Genomic DNA, 16,925 nt, shown 5'->3' on the forward strand with positions numbered 1-16,925 from the left:
ATACAATCCAATACAATAAAGATTAACTTTACAGGAATGACATGTTAGTTTGTGACAGATTATCAAGAAAAAGAAACAAAAACCAACATTTTTGTACTCCCAGCAGAGGTGTCTTCTGTACTAATTTAAACTTTGTCAATTTAAACCTCATTACCTATGCATGCTATTTTCTGAATTGTTTCAAAAACTAATGTTACCATTAGTCAATACAAAAAAACATCGTAAATATACTTCCCAGTTTTAGGGGGTGTTTTCACTTTCTCTATGCCATTGCTTTCTCACATTACTGTCATGTTTCACCAGTTCAGATATTTTCAAAAATGTAGTCCCTCCAGATATTTACGCAAGTGTAAGGCATTCATGTGGTTTGAAAGTCTGCAGTAAGCGGATCTTCCTGTCTTCTACTTGCTTCCCTGCAGAGTTTGAAGGAATGACAGGACCCCGAGCGCGAGAAAGCTTCTGCTGCGTCTGCGCATACTCAGTTCATTAAAGGAGGGCAGAGACGGGAGGGGGGCGAAGTTTTACCAGACTTCAGTTATCTAAAGTAGGAGGAAGTTTTGTTCCACACAAAATTAAAAAAAAACAAAAAACCATTGACATACCGGTAAGGCTACTCAGCACAAACCTATGCGGATAATCTGGAAACCACGCCTACACCCTGTCCGAACAAGTAAATCAAGTTGTTTAGCGGATGTTGACGTAGCTTCGTGACTTGGAGTAGGTAAGCAAAGTTTTGTTTACCTTATTAGCACTAGCTAACTTTTTCTTTCTTTAACTATTCTAACCATTGCTTCATTTCGGTGTAACCATTGCTTCGGTTAACCAGTTGACACTACGCGTTTGTTTAATATTGAGCTTGGGTATTTTATTTAAGTTTAACAACAGCCTCTTTGTGTGCGTTCAGTCAAACTGTCAAACAGCTGTTTCAGAGACACTTGTTTCACCTTGTGTTACTGGTAGAAATGTCTCAGTCAGATTAAGACTAAACAACGTTGTCCCGCTTTTGTACTGTGAATGTTGTTACTCGTAAATTTTTTGTGCTAGCGTTGAGTGAAGTTCTTATCTTGTGGCCTATATTGCAGTTTTGATCCGCGTGACTCAGCGTGGCGCATCTGTTTCAGTGAAGGTGGACGTGATGGTGGATCACTAGAGATGAATACTAGTTAACATGGAGCTAAGTGGCTAAATGACACATCACCAGCATTACTTCACACGACAAAAAAAAAAAAGCCACAGACCTTATCAGGTTTCTGCACGCCTTTCAGAAAGCAGACTGCAGTACACTACAGGAAGCTGTCAAGTGTTAATCAAGCAGTGGGGAACGCACATGTACTTAGTTTCTCAGTCTAAAAAGTCACATAGTACGAACAAGTAATTGTATAAAATACCACCTACCTAACAACAGTTAATAGATTCAACTGTATCTAATATGAACAAGCTACAGAGACGACCCTGCTGGATATACAAACCTAATTAAAAGTCACGCATTTACTACACTACACTCTTACTACTTTTACTTCTGTTATAAGATCTCTGTAGTGCTCTTCTCAGAGTTATAACTAGCAGCTGCCACCGCATGCACAGACAGCAAAAACTGATTATCGCAACACGGTTCAAGTGTCCTAATCTGGGATATCCTCTGATTTAATCTAGAGCCGCAAGACTTGAAACTTGCTTTTGAAATGCTTAAAGTTGCAGAGTTGTGATGAAACGCTACGGCCTATTTGTTCGCTGTTGCTCACTGAAAATTCTGATAATCAATTATCTAATTAGGTAATTAAGTCAAATAGCAAGTAATGTAGTGCCTCATAGCAAGGTTCTTACTGGGTACTACAGCTTCCTCCCACAGTCCAAACACATGCCTGTTAGGTTGGTGCTTCTGAGCTAGCTCTTGGCATGAATGTGAGCATAACTCGCTGTCTGTCTCACCCATGTGACAGACCTGTACCAATATCTGTGACAGCTGGCATAGGCTTAAATACTACTGAAACCTTGAATTGGATGAGCAGAAGAAAATGGCTAGATTGATAGCAAACATTTGCTGGTTTCAGCTTTTCCAGTATATATCCTCTTTTTACTCAGGCTGGACAATTCTAAGACTTTTACATCAAACACCATTTATGCAGTCTGAGTCCTGCTGTACTGTCAAGAGGACATCTTGTAATTTTTTTTTTAATTGTGTTGCCACTTTTGTGGGGGTTGGGCTAAGAGAGAACATTAACTTTCATTTCAAAATGATAGGGAATTTGCAGCTTCCACATTTTATGGCCCCAAGGGAGGCTAAGTGATCCTTTCTTGCTAATATTATGACTCTTTTGCTTAAAAAAAAAAAATTAATAGTTTCCTCAATTTTAGAGTCTTATCTTTGACTTAGTAGGATTTCTGAAATGTACAGTAATTTTACCACTTCCAAAACAAAAGTGGACGGCAGGACTTAAACCTATGGCCATACTTCAGGAAGCAGAGGGCAGGGTACAGCGGAAAGGATTTTCTTCTTTTACCCTGTTGATTTTTATAATAGTTATATATATGTTAAAAGTGCATGAAACTGTGCATCTCCTGTATTTATCAATTCATTTTAAATGGTACTGAAATTGTTTTTTAGAATGAAACATGAAAACACGACAACTCTGCCCACAACCAACAAGACAGGTGGTCCTCTGATTTAAATCAAACAGAAACTAGGCAAACCAGAGAGGGGAAGGGTCATCTCTGAAGATAGAATTAAAATTGAAAAAATTCTTCAGCATATCTGTGTTCACAGCTTGACTTAGATAACCTAGTATCTGAATTTAATGGGTCCTAGTTATAGCCAGTTCAATAAGTCGAGACAGATTCTTCAAAATTAGGAAGTCCATCAGGATAACCCATGATCTTGATGTCTCTCTTAAGGGGAGGCTTCCTTAAACAGAATGCCACAAGCCTTTCTCAATCAGCTGAGACTATGCAGAGACTCCCTTGACCATACGGTGTCCTGTAGGGCTGGCTGATATGGCCTAAAATCCATGGTATAATTTGAAGCATGTGCGGTAACAATATATATTGCGATATATTCTTTTCTTCTGTATACCATATTTCCCGCACTATAAGGCGCACTTAAAATCCTTTAATTTTGTCAAAAATCGACAGTGTCAAAAATCTGTCAAAAAATGTTTTAGAACGACTTTGGTAAGCTACCAAGCTGCACCGCTTGATGGATTGTCGGAGCATTACAGTTACCATAGTCAGGAGCTCGTGGAGTAATCTGGGTCCAAAACTCTGTTGGCTTCAGGTTCCAAAGTCAAACGAACACTGCGGCATCACTGAGAGTTAAAAACTGTCTAAATTATTTCATCTATAACAAAATGTTCAGTGTAGCTGCTTTACCGGGTGTAACAATTAAGTTTAACATCCAGGCATCCATGAAAACAGAATTTATTAAATTTAACGGAGTTAGAAGTTAGCAGGAAGTTAGCTCACTAGTTTCCACCTAAACATGATATAGCATGTTCTGACTGAGATATTTCTGAAAGAATTAAAATGTGTAGCTTTACACATTTGTCTTCACTTCCTACGTAAATGAAGACAGAAAACTAAACAGCAGTGACTTTTTTAGGGTTACTAAGTTGGGCTACCTGGTATATAATGATGTGCTACGTGATCACTAGCGACACAGCTATGTTAGCATAACATAAACACAGTGAAGCTGGATGATGAACGCTAACCTTTTTCCATTCGATAAAAGTTAACCAGAGGGTTTCTGATGTTTAGGGACAAATGCAATCACATGGCAGGATGCTGTAAATGGACCGAACTTCAGTCAGGAGAACAACTGAGATAATCCATCCACAATACTGAGGTTAGTCATTAATATACTGCAACATCATGGGAATAGAGCAGCTGCAATAGAATTCAATATTAATGAATCAATGGTACGGAAATGGAGGAAGCACAGTTTTTGGCTTTCCTAATATTCCAAAACGTGCTTCATCTTCTCCCTATTACTGTTGCCCGGCATAATTTGCAGATGATATTGCTTGCAGCCGCTGCGATGCTTTTGACCAAAACAGTCGCAGCTTGATGACACCATTAACATGCGCTATCGCGGTAGAGCACAATAGTCAAAATCTCTACTGTTCATATGGTTTCTACCATATACCGTTTATACCGCCCACCCCTAGTGTCCTGTTTGGCAGTTCATAAACCAAATCCCACAGCCTCAGAGCCCTCACTTACACATTACTCAATAATAGACTTCAGGTGTTGTCAGTTTGCCAATGCTCAGGGTCCTCAAAAGCTGGTATGTACAGCAGTACTGTCTGGCCCTCCTCCCTCCTGACAGCACTAAGTATGACTCCACTTTCACAGTTCTGAGTAAAATCCTGTCTGCCTCACTCAGCCCTCTGTCCTTTCATCCACGATCATTGTTAGTGGGTGACGAGACTTAACAACCCAGCTTTGTGTGACTATTAGGTGTGTAGAATGGATTTTAATTTAAAAAAAAAAAAAGTTAGACTCTGAGAAGTTATTGGTGTTTCAGTGTTCAGATGTGTTTCCTTCATTTAATCATTCAAGAAATAAATACGTTTTACCAGAAATCCACACAAAAATGGAAACGGTAGAATTACATTAATCACATTTTTCTGTGATCTAAAAAGACCTGATGTCCACTACTAAAAAGTAAATACAGTCATTAAAAATAATTAAATGAATAAATTATGACTATTTATTTATTTTACTGTAACATGTTTCTTTCCTCATCTTGGGCTAGTTGGAGGAAATTTCACCCTGGAACTTGTGACAGGTGCTCCTCACAATTGTCTGACATTTTACAGACTTAAAACCTGATTTGGAAAAATATATAATTATCAATAATAGCATTAATTGGTGGGTGATTGTTGCAATTTCAAAGAAAACGCTGCATCCCTTATTCGAAGGTTTGCTGATCGGTGAAATCATGGTTCAAAAGTCGGCACTCAGGGACCATTGGTTTGAGATTTGTTTGTGATCACACAGTTTAAAGCCTTAATGGTGGTACTCCTACAAGTCATCAGTAGTTGAGTTAACACGTCTTCCACTTCTGTGACTATGGGAGATCTCATTTTAATCGTGCAGTGCTGTTATTCTCTGCAGAGAGACAGCTGGTCCACTCCAGTAATGAAATCAACGTGGTGGGAGCCAGAGTCCCACCTGGCTGCAAACCGTAGCGATGGCGCTGACTGCTTCAACTCCACACAGAGCACCGTCCTAAAAGGACTTAAATTTGGAGGAGTTCCAGCTGTCCTGCTGATCAACTTCGTTGTCTTTGTGGTTTGTTTCTGCCTCTTTCTGATCTACTTCTGATAAAGGGAGACATGATTACAAATACTTTAAAACTCAGTTCTCGGTCTTGTGAATACATTCTTTCCTTTTAATGCTTTAAAAGCAAAAGTAAATTCTTCCAATAGAGCAATTTAAGACATAATAGTGATAAATGGTCAGTTTTATTGCATCCACAGTTTCTGCTGATCATCTTCACGATTATCAGGAAGCGGTTCTGGGACTACGGACGTTTAGCTTTGGTCGCAGACGAGGACGGGTCAGTTAAGTTTAAGCATAATCTAAGCAGAAGGACATGTGGTGCACATACTGCCCAGAATCTAGATTTTGACATTGAAAACTGAATCTTCTGGTTGTATTTGTCTTTTATAAGTCTGATTTAGTCTTTGACACAGCCACTTTGTATATCAGGTTCACTGGCCCATCACGCCGCCGCTATGGACGTATGTCATCCACTGGGTCCAACATGAAGGAACCAGACTATGACACGGTATGTAAAAGAATGTCACTAAAAATGAGTATAAATAAAGCATAAAACAGTGGTTGTACTGATAAAGATAAATGGTGTCGTTAAGGTAAACAAACTTCAGTTAATACTCGATGTAGTAATGATCGAAAAACAGATTTTTTTAAAAAAAATTTTTTAAACACTACCTTCTTTTAAAAAATACATGAAGCCCACTAAAACATGTCCTAATTTGATGGTTAGTTTATGTGTTTGGGATATGAAGTGAGCTCATATCCTCACCTAAACTGGTTCACAGGCATATACCTAATACCACTGTAGGCCGACAGTTTTAATCGACTTGAATGTTGTTTGTTCAAAGATATCAATATAAGATATCTGCTTTGGTAACACTTATGCCCTTTTTGATTCAGTGACCATGACTTGCAGTTGTATGAAGTTGGTTTTAGTCTCAGCGTGTTTTTGAAAGGCCACGCAGGGCTTTACGCAGATCTTCTTTGGATATTTTAGAGCAATAAGAGATCTCTCTTTTTGTTCAGGGAGCCTGCTCTTGGCTGTGGTATATCTTCACAATAGAGTGAGTGTTTTTCTTTTTTTTCCTGTTCTAATCATTGTTTCACTCCAAAAACCTACTTTGTCATCCTTTCTAAAATGAGGCAGAGTATGTGAGGTGTGATTCTGTATTTGTATGCTTATGTCGCAGTGATGAAAAGATAAAAGCCAAGTGTGGCATGGATGCTGTTCACTACCTGTCCTACGAGCGACATTTGATTTACCTGCTGGTGATCCTCACCGTCTTGTCCATCGGTGTCATACTGCCTGTCAACATGACTGGAGACCTTCTGAGTGAGTTTCAAATTACATCCTCCACTCTTGTGTTTCAAGAAAAAAAATCAGCTTAATGGCTGAAGTTAGAAAATGTACTGATTAAAGGTCAGGCGTGAGTCAAGCAACAAGAACTCAGGAGCTGAGCTGTCCACTTCATAATCAGTGATTTGTACCCACAGACCATAAAGCATGTTTTTTAGGCCATTTTTTTTAAAGGTTGAGGTTAAATTCATTGTTCTGTGATATGTGTCTATTCATATTTTTGCTAATTTAAAAAAAGGTTTTATTTCTTTCAGATGGTGAAAAGTTTGGAGAGACAACTATTGGAAATCTGAAAAAGGGGTAACTGCTTTATAAAAGTATGACGTTTGAACAAACCCTGATACCGTAGGATGGTATTTTCTTGTCTTCATTGTCTACTTTGAATAACTGTCCTTCTGGTATTTTCTTGTAGAAACAACCTGTTATGGCTACACACAGTATTTGCAGTTATCTACCTGATCCTGACAGCTTTGCTGCTGCGACGTCACGTGTCACAAATGAAGGGCACGCGCAGAGAGATAGTGAGTGTCAGAGCACTGGAGTAGAGCAGAGTAAGACTAGACTGGATGGTATTTGATGTAAATTTATGATAATACATGGCTGGGATATTAGTTTCCCATTATCCTTTTACATTGGATTGTATTTGTCTGTGAGAAGTGTTTAGTTGTTCCCTTTCTGATTTTCTTGTCCTAGGCCAGAAACACCTTGTTTGTGTGTTCCCTCCCTAAAAACGCAACAGAAGAAGATGTAAAGACCCATTTTGTGTGAGTAAACAGAATTGTATAATAAAGATTATAAAGAAATTCTAGTTTTGTTTACGTTTTGTCTTAAGCATGGAGACAAGTAATTGTAACCAACTGTGTTTGTTTATAGAGAGGCATACCCTTCCTGTCAAGTGTGTGCTGTCACCTTGGCGTATAATGTGACCAAGCTCATGTACCTTGATAAGGAAAGGTAAGAAAATCATGTGTGTATTTTATACTCTATCAGTAAGTTCAAATGTGTGACTGTTTTACATTTGTTTTTTTAACCTCAAAATGTTCTCAAACACTATCTTGTAGAGCATATTCAACTTTTAGACTTGTACTATATGTACAAAAGTAGTGGACCGCCTACACATTACAGCTACAAGAGCTGCTCAGCCATGGCAAACCATAACAATAATAATAATAATGGATTGCATTTATATAGCGCTTTTCTAGGCACCCAAAGCGCTTTACAATTCCACTATTCATTCACTCTCACATTCACACACTGGTGGAGGCAAGCTACAGTTGTAGCCACAGCTGCCCTGGGGCAGACTGACAGAAGCGAGGCTGCCATATCGCGCCATCGGCCCCTCTGGTCAACACCAGTAGGCGGCCATGTCATGAAGCTCATGGTGCACAGATTTTGTGCTGATGTTAATTTCACAGAAAGTGGGCAGAGCAGCAGTCAGTCAGCAGAGCATTGTTGACTTTTATACAAATTCAAGCATTAGGAGGTGTGAGGTTTTTTTTTTATGTACATATAGTTGTCAAGTAGTGTCAATCACTTCTGTGTTTTTTGTTGGTTTTTGAGTTTGTCTTTTTGTTGTTGTTGTTGGGGTTTTTTTCACCTCAGGATACGTGCTGGGAAAAACCTGTCCTACTATGAGCATGTCCTACAGAAAAAAGGACAACGTGTGTTCATCACCCCCCGTATGTGTGGCCACTTATGTTGCTGCGTCAGCTGTGTGAAGGTGAGCCAGGCCAGATGATCAGAGTTCTGCACTATTTTAAGTTCAATATTATGTATGTAGCGCCAGCTCACAATTACACTTGTGTAGGAAAGTAGGAAGTTAGTGGACATTTGGGTCTTTATCTCTTTAAGACATAGTAGTTTAACTAGTTAATTTGTATCATGAATAAATAAAGCTGGGTATCATCTGCATTGCAGTGAAAATGTATGCAGTATTTTTTTAAATAATATTTTAATCATTTGCCCAAGGGAAACATAAATAATGTAAACAGCATTGGTCCCAGCACAGAACCCTGTGGAACTCCGTAAGTGACTAAGAAGACTCCCTGTTTCATGCACAACTTGGATTAACTAACTATCAGACAGATACAATTCAAATCACTGCAGGATAGCATCTTAAATACCTCTGGCAGGTTCTAATCTCTGTAGTAAAATATTATAGTTAACTGCATTTAACTCTTCACTGAAGTCTCGCTGGATCTGTACAGAAGTGAATCCACAGTCAGTGGATGCAAGAAGACCATGTGCAACCTTCACTGAGACTGTTTCTGTACTGTTATGAGTTCTCAGTCCTAACTGAAACTGTTCAAATAAACATTTGTCTGTAAGTGATCAGTTATCTGTTTTACCACTGCTCTTTTAAGAATTCCGGAGATAAAGGGAAGATTAGAAATCTATAATTAGCTAAGACAGCTGGATCAAGTGACTTCTTTTTAAGTAAAGATTTAATTACTGCCACCCTAAAAGCCTGTGATATGTAATCTCTTAATAAAGATAGATGAATCATATTTAAAAATCATTAATTAATGGTGAAACTGCTTTGAGCAGTCTTGTAAAAATGTGGTCTAAAAGGGACCTTAATGGTTTGGAGGAAGCATTTATTCAAGTTAACTCAGATCAGTGAGAGAGAAAGTCATAGTAAATATCAGCAGTTATTCGAGTTGCTATCCTTAATGATTATTTTTGTTTTTTAAGTTCTAATGGTTAAAGGAATGTTAGAGCTCTGTTGAGCCAAACCACTCATTGGCCATCTGTCTGGTTGCAACAGATGTTTGCCACTCCCACAAGCACTTGATGACCCACTGTCATAAAGTGCTTGTTCATAGAAGGTTGTCTTATTGTTGGGGCTTTCTGTGTTTTTGTTTGTTTGTTTGGTTTGGTTTGTTTTAAGTGAGTGCAACTCCATATCCTCTCTAATTTATGAGTTATTTGCTTTATGGTGCTTGTTTGTGAGTTATACCAGGCAGTCAAGTATCTTTGATTTGTTGACTTCCTTTTTTTAGAAGAGCTACAGTTTCCAGGGTTGTTTGCAGTGAGGCTTTAATACTATTAACAAGATAATTGACCTTTGTAGGAGTAGAGTTTAGATGGTCTGCATTGTGTTTGCACATAATATTGAAGAAATAATGGAGGAAATGCTTGCTTAAATCTAGTTACAGCGCTTTCAGAAATGTATTATCTGCTGCTTTGTATTCTAGTATCGTAAAATTAAATGTTATTAGAAAATGATAAGACAAAAGAAGATTTTTTTTTTTTTTAAGGGAATATGTTTAAATGTTCAGTTTCAATGCTATGCAGAACAAGATCCATAAAGCAGTTGGTGAGCTTTTAGCTTTATCTTTGAAATATAATTAAAGATCTAGACTGCAAAGTGCTAAATCTGAAAATGAAACTGATTCAGAAAACGTGTACTGTATATTAAAATTATATTTTCTGTGTTTGTCTTCTCAGGTTGATGCCATAGATCATTACCATGCTAAAGAAAGGTTACTGCTGGAAGAGGTGAGACAAGAGGCAGAAATAGCACCACAGTACCCCCTAGGGATTGCTTTTGTCACCTTACAGACTGAGGCCATGGCCAAATTGTGAGTATTAGTATAACCTTTTGAGGGCCAAATAGTCATAAGTGTTAACCCTAACCTTAACTCTGCCCTGTGTCAGATTATTTCCAAATTAACAAATCTACAAAAAATACATAATTACATACATGTTTTAATAACCTAGGGTTAGTGTTACAGTTGGGTTGTCACTGACGATGACTTAAGTGTTCTTACTATCTGTACTATCATTACTTGCTGTACAGTATGTACTACTTTTGTATGTAATGGGTCCAACTGCATTATAACTCATTTGGTGAGTGACTGCTGTTTCTATTATTTTTTATTTTTGTAAGAGCAACAAGCTTTGACATTTTTAACCAACATTGGCATGCCAAGTGTGTCAGTGTTTTTCTGTAAGCAGCAATATTCTGTGTGGTTTATCCTCTTCCCTGATGATGACCATGATCTCTTAATTTCGTTGTCATCAGATTTCTTATTCTGTTGACGTTTAGTGGAAAAATGCCTCGTGGCAGTTTTTCTGAAAGCTAATGCAAACGTTAATCGCTAAAAGTTATCATTTACCTGCTGCAGAATTCTGAAAGACTTCAATGCAGTCAAGTGTGGTACCACAAGCAGCTGTTGTGGAGCGCAGCGCCAACCGTCATCCAAAAGCCAAAGTCTGAAAGTGAACAAGTGGCGGGTCGGGTTTGCACCATATACAAAGAATGTTTACTGGTAAGATCTGAAACACTAACCTTTCACACTGTATGCTCCGCATGCACTCCATGGAATTTTACTCATAAACTAATTTATATATGTAGATGGACTAAGTGGCAACAATAACAAAATAATAATACAAAAAATACATTGACTCTGGCAAAATTGTTAGTAAACATTAGTATTTGTAGAATGTAGCAAAGTTCTCTGGTTTATTATCTTTCACTCCAAACTGTGGCAACATTTAGAAAAAAGGGAGCAGTCAAAAGTACCTTTATTTGTGTCAGCCCAGAATTTTACAATTTGAGCATCTAAGTTCTGCCTGTACTAACATCAAAACCTATACTCTGCACATAGGCTACGTTCACACTGTTTCTGTTTTTCATGTTTTTCCTAACCCACAGGGAAAATCTCTCAGTGCAGGGTGTTTCCTGGTATGCGCGCTATGTATCACTAAATATATTCCTTTTCATCCTGCTGACCTTATTCACGACCCCCACTATCATTATCAACACCATGGATAAGTTCAACGTGACCAAGCCCATCAACGCTCTTAATGTGAGACTTGCACATGCTAAATTTCAGTTAACCATCACAGGTTTGCAGCAAGTCTAAAGGTTGTTTTGTTTGTTTTTTGCCCTAGAACCCCATCATCAGTCAGTTCTTCCCCACGTTCCTGCTGTGGACCTTCTCTGCTCTGCTTCCTACAATAGTGTACTATTCTACACTAGGAGAGGCACACTGGAGCAGGTAGAAAGGACACACACACACACACACACACACACACACAGCAGTAGTGTACTGATTGGTTTCAGAGGTAATTTGTTTTATTCCGCTGCCATCTGTGTCTCAGGTCCAGCGAGCAGCTGAGCATGATGCGCAAGCTGTACTTTTTTCTGCTCTTCATGGTACTTCTCCTCCCCTCGCTAGGACTCACCAGGTAATTTTTATTACTGCCAGTTTGAATAAGCACCAGTTTACAAAAAAACTAGGTTTATTGCCTATACACTGAGAAGTAGTTTCAGTGAATGTCGCACACAGCAAGAAATGGAGGAACTCAAACACTTCCATGTATCAGAAGCAATAACTCACCGTTGGCCTATATTTCACAAGACTCGCTGACAAAAACTATCCCAAGTTCTGTCGCCACAGCCAAGTGTAAATGCTTTGCATGAAATAAATCCTTTTTATGTTCATATGTAGTTTGCTCAGTAAAATAAAAATTCCCCCAAGTGAAGAGATGTTTAATGGTGTCGGTACATGTAGCCAAGAAAGCTTGGCTAACTTTCTGTGTTTTTGTTTAGTCTTGCGGTGTTCTTCAGCTGGCTATTTGACAAAAAATTTCTCTCCAGTGGGACAGTGAGATTTGAGTAAGTGAGCTCTTTTGAAAGTTAATCGAGTTGAGATTAAGTCATCATTTCTCTGATATTATATAACACACGCTTTACTAACATATTAATAACTTGCCTGTTTTTAAGATTATTTTGGACAGTGTTCTTTACATTGATTTAGAATATAATTTTTACATTTTAAGTATGGCTGTTGGTTGTTTTATTTACAGCTAGATGCTTTTCTGAGATTATAATGGTTTGGTTGAAGCTGACATGCTTAGACAATGTGTAATATCATACAAAATGGGTAAATGTCTTTAAATATAGCTTCTTATGATCCTGGTCAAACTATTTATTTACTGAAATTAAAGTTTTGCCCTGTTCTTCTCTTTTGGTGGTTTCCGGGTTGATTACACCAGATGTGTGTTTTTACCTGACCAAGGGGCATTTTTTGTCAACTACGTAATTGCAGCAGCCCTCGTGGGCTCTGCGATGGAGTTGTTGCGGTTGCCAGGGTTACTGCTTTACATCATTCGTTTGATGATTGCTCGCTCTGCTGCTGAAAGGAAATATGTCAAAGAGGTTTGTAGTGGCTTTAGATGCAATAATTTTCTCTAATTTCATTCTGTCATAAATCTACGACTATAAGAGAATATATTGTTTGTGAATATCTTTCTAATTCTCCCCTTCGTATTTAGAAGGTGAATAACTTGTGTCAACATCTTGTTACAGAATCAGGCATATGAGTTTGAATACGGAGCCATGTACAGCTGGATTCTTTGTTTATTTACGGTTATCCTGGCTTACAGCGTCATTTGTCCTGTAATAGTGCCTTTCGGTGAGTAGCTACAGAAGTGTTACTCCACTAGATGCTTTTTTTTTTTTTTCATATATATATATATATTGTTTTTCTTTATTATCTGATAGTCTGTTGACTTTTCAGTTTTTAATTGCCTCATTTCTGACTGTATCAGGTCTCATCTACATGGTCCTGAAGTACCTGGTGGACAGATACAACCTGTGCTTTGTTTACCTGTCTGCTCGCCTAGACCGCCAAGTTCACCTGGAGGCTGTGAATCAAGCTCTGGGCGCACCCATCATCTGCCTAATATGGCTTTACTTCTTTTCTGTCCTCAGAATGGGTGAGAAATAATCTATCCTTTTTTCATAAGGGTTTATCAAATTCAGAGTCATGAGGGGCAGACTCTGTCCCAGCAGACACTGGATGATAGAATACAGAGAAGTAGAATACCATACCATTTTAATTCATATCCATACAAACTGCCAATTTCTAATCCTCATAAACATGCTATCCGATGTTCATGTATTTGGACTGTGGCGTGCTAGCTAGCCAGGCATAGATGAGTCAAAACCTTGCTGTGAGGCGGCACTGACTGCCACTTTTAAGATTCTGCAACGCAAATTATCCATTGTGTTTAACCCTAAACATGGCCAGTAATGCTTGAGGGACATTTTATCTCCTAGTCAAATGTACACGCTTTTCCTCTGACCTTTGATGTTCTGTCTACATTGTTTTGTCACTACAGTGCTAGTTGGCTTCTTTAAGTTGTTTTGAGTAGTTTGAGCTCACAACAAGGTTTATGGATATTGTATTGAGTAACTGGGTCATGATTTCTGCAGAGAGACATTGCTGCTGAGTTTTTAAAATGTTATTTTTGGGGAACAAACTCCTGCTACTTCAAGCATCAGAAGACTAGCTCTATGTAGTTGTAGTTCAAGATGAGACAAACGCAGCCAAAAATACAGGACAAGCTTATTTTGAAGATAAAATGAAAGTTACACAATTTGATTTGCCTCATCTGTTTTTAATGATAAATTATACATTCACACTTAATGCTTACTTGAGTTCACGTCTTCAGTATTGAATGGTTATTTCAAGCCAAAGGCACTTTTTTTCCCCCTGTCAGCTATGAATTAAAGTTTTCCATACCTGTATTTGAAATCTGTCCTTGTGTGTGCATGCAATGTTTCAGGTTTCTGGGCACCCACATCTCTGTTTACTTTGGTGGTCCTGTGTATCACCATCATCATCTCTCTCAGCTATACCTGCTTTGGCTTTTTCAAGTACCTCAGTCCACTCAACTATGTGGTGAGTATTTTCTTGTGCGTGATCAGTACTCTGTTGTTTCTATGTCGTCCTGCACAATCAGTGCTCACAGTGTTTGCGTTCTCTCTCAGGTCAAGGAAGAGGACGAGGATCCAGAAGAGGGCGTGGACGAAAACACTTCGGTACTGTATTTGTTCTTTAAAATTTCCACATTATAACTAAAGCTCAGGCATATTTAAGAGGGACCTGAACTTATGTCAACCTGCGTGTCCATTCATTTGCCCTATTTGTCATTTGTCCTGTTAGTCATTAAAAAGCAATGACTAACATAATGATGAATGACTTTGGCTTCAGCTGCCACAGAAAATGCAACTGCACAAATAACACAAAAAATTGGAGGATTATAGACCTGAGAGAACTAAAATGGAAGTCTACCCAGCGGATCCTGAGGGTTGTTCAAGTCGTGAACTTTGAGTCTTATTTGTTATTTCTGCACTTATGTTCAAAGCTGACTCCAGTTTTGTTTTTTCGAAGCTGTATCTTTCCTTTCTGTCTTCACAAGGTCATACTTTGGCCACCACTTTCAGCATTGCATGAATCACATCACATAGAGTTAAGAATTTACAAAAATCAGTATTGAGAAACACGCTTTTCTTTTGTTTTCACTGCTCATCCATTTTGTCTTTGCTGTATGTTAACAGGTTTACCTTCCCAGAGTACTCAATACTAAATCTCCTGCCAGCATCTCACAAAAAGATGATCAGCCGCCGCAGTCTTATGGGTCTTTTGATGACACTGCAGCCTGCGGCTTCACACCAGTAGACAAAAACATGGAAGAATCCAACAGTGATTCGAACCCTGGAAGTCAAGATGCTCCTTTGTCTTGATCATAAATTTGCTTCTTCGAGGTTTTACAGACAGTCCTGTTCAGTCCGGAAGCCTTCATAGACCAGCACCTACGATGTTACAAAGTGGTAACTTATTTAATTTCTTCTGTAAGTTAAGTTTATGGTTTCAGGGAAAATGTGTTGTTCATTTTGAAATTACTTTTTACGGGTGGGACTTTTATTGGATATCTAGAGAATACATTTGACCAGTATAGATAGGAAACAAGATTTTAATATTATCTGTCATAAAGCACAACCAATTGTTTAAGACCTCACTGATAAGGACCAACTCACCAAGTAATGTCATGTCAGTTGTTATTATGCTCATTTCACAAGCTTATGGGGTCACTGGGATAGCATTATATGGTTTAATGTTTCAATACGCCTCAAGTGTAAATTGCAGGAGTCTTCTCAAACACTCCTGAGCTTTTCTCTTTAATTCTCCCCTCCCGAAAAGCCAGATCATCTGGCATGAGGGAGGCAACTAAAGAAAAAAAAAAAAGTTTCATCTTTAGCTTGTTTAAAAGGAGCATTTTATAATTCGCTGTCACCTTTCTAACTGGTTTCATTCTCAGGTGACGTCACAGCTGTATTAACATCTGGGCAGCAGGTTAAAAAGGCTTTGGAGTGGCAGCTGGTTTGCATTACACCAGGCTGCCTTTGATTCATTATTTCATGTTTGTTTAAAAACAGAAACCGGGAAATATTGTAATGAGAACACTTTACTGGAAATTTTGCTGTATGAGTACACGAAGAAAAAGGGTAGCAAACGTGCTAATGTGCAAACCTTTTTACCAAAAAATCAAGAAATCTTCAGGGTCTTTGTTCACCCTTGCAGCCAGCAGCAGAATATTTTGTGTGGTTTACTCAGAGCTGAGACGTTTTAAACTGACAGTTAGCATTATTGGCTCTGGCTGGAATATGATGGTGGGCAACGAGCACTTAGATTTATTTGAGGCAGCTGCTCATTGTTTGTTTAAAACCATGCCAAACCATCTACTAGATGGGCATTAATTGATGTAGATATGTTAAGGAACAAAATGAGGGGGGAGGGGGGGGAGACATGAACAAATGAATATGAGTCATAATATTTGCAAAGGAACACCAGAATTAATTTCTCACACATACTGATTTACATCTGCTACACAAATGCCAAAGGGATTGATTGCTGATTATTGCCAGAGCACCTGCCAAGGGTCCCCTTAATATTGCACTTTTTTGTATCTTTCTTGTGTTTACTAAAAAAATCAGTTTTTGCTTTTTGTAATACAATCAGTTATACAGGAGGTGGAAACCAAAACAATGTTTTGATTGTTGGTGCCATTTACAATGTTGTATAAGGTCAGATAAAAATTCTGAAGCATTACTTAATGAATGTTATAAACAGCTGTTATCTGCGTCAAATGTATCTTTTGCAGCTTAAATTAAGCATTTAACAAAGAAACAAATTATTAAAGAAAACTTGTTCAGTGGCGGGTAAACAGAGTGTTGATTCTTTGGAGTTATAATAAATAACACGTTCTCAGATCATGCAGTTATTGGCAACACATTAACGTTCATAAGTCTGTTTTGTCATTGGGGGGCACTGTTGAGCTGCAGTGGGTTTGTGTGATCTCTGAAATGTTCATAGAGCAGTAATGCACAATGCTACATAAAGGATTTCTAACTTACTCTGACATCGGTATGAGCCAGTTTACTGGGTGACTATTCCAGCAGCTCCACCTCCTCACCTGATCCCTCGCTATTGTC

General features: G+C 38.4%; 1 protein-coding gene across 4 annotated transcripts; it reads left to right on the forward strand.

Moving 5' to 3' along the window:
* Positions 1–524: 524 nt before the first annotated feature.
* Positions 525–16,646, forward strand: tmem63a (transmembrane protein 63A). Of its 4 annotated transcripts, XM_063495711.1 has the most exons (25): positions 525–721; positions 1,083–1,246; positions 3,751–3,838; positions 5,113–5,289; positions 5,478–5,557; positions 5,710–5,788; positions 6,304–6,341; positions 6,468–6,610; positions 6,889–6,934; positions 7,047–7,155; positions 7,328–7,398; positions 7,508–7,588; positions 8,237–8,354; positions 10,085–10,218; positions 10,765–10,908; positions 11,295–11,448; positions 11,534–11,640; positions 11,744–11,830; positions 12,195–12,260; positions 12,641–12,803; positions 12,954–13,059; positions 13,196–13,363; positions 14,216–14,331; positions 14,421–14,471; positions 14,991–16,646. In XM_063495711.1, the coding sequence occupies exons 4-25, from the start codon at positions 5,137–5,139 to the stop codon at positions 15,174–15,176; spliced, it is 2,400 nt and encodes a 799-aa protein (XP_063351781.1). In that variant the 5' UTR covers positions 525–721; positions 1,083–1,246; positions 3,751–3,838; positions 5,113–5,136; the 3' UTR covers positions 15,177–16,646. The 4 variants fall into 4 exon arrangements, with proteins under 4 accessions (XP_063351781.1, XP_063351782.1, XP_063351783.1 ...); XM_063495712.1 differs by lacking the exon at positions 1,083–1,246; XM_063495713.1 differs by lacking the exons at positions 1,083–1,246; positions 3,751–3,838.
* Positions 16,647–16,925: the final 279 nt, after the last annotated feature.

This window comes from Pelmatolapia mariae, linkage group LG15 (assembly GCF_036321145.2).
Source record: "Pelmatolapia mariae isolate MD_Pm_ZW linkage group LG15, Pm_UMD_F_2, whole genome shotgun sequence".
NCBI classification, from domain to species: Eukaryota; Metazoa; Chordata; class Actinopteri; order Cichliformes; family Cichlidae; genus Pelmatolapia; species Pelmatolapia mariae.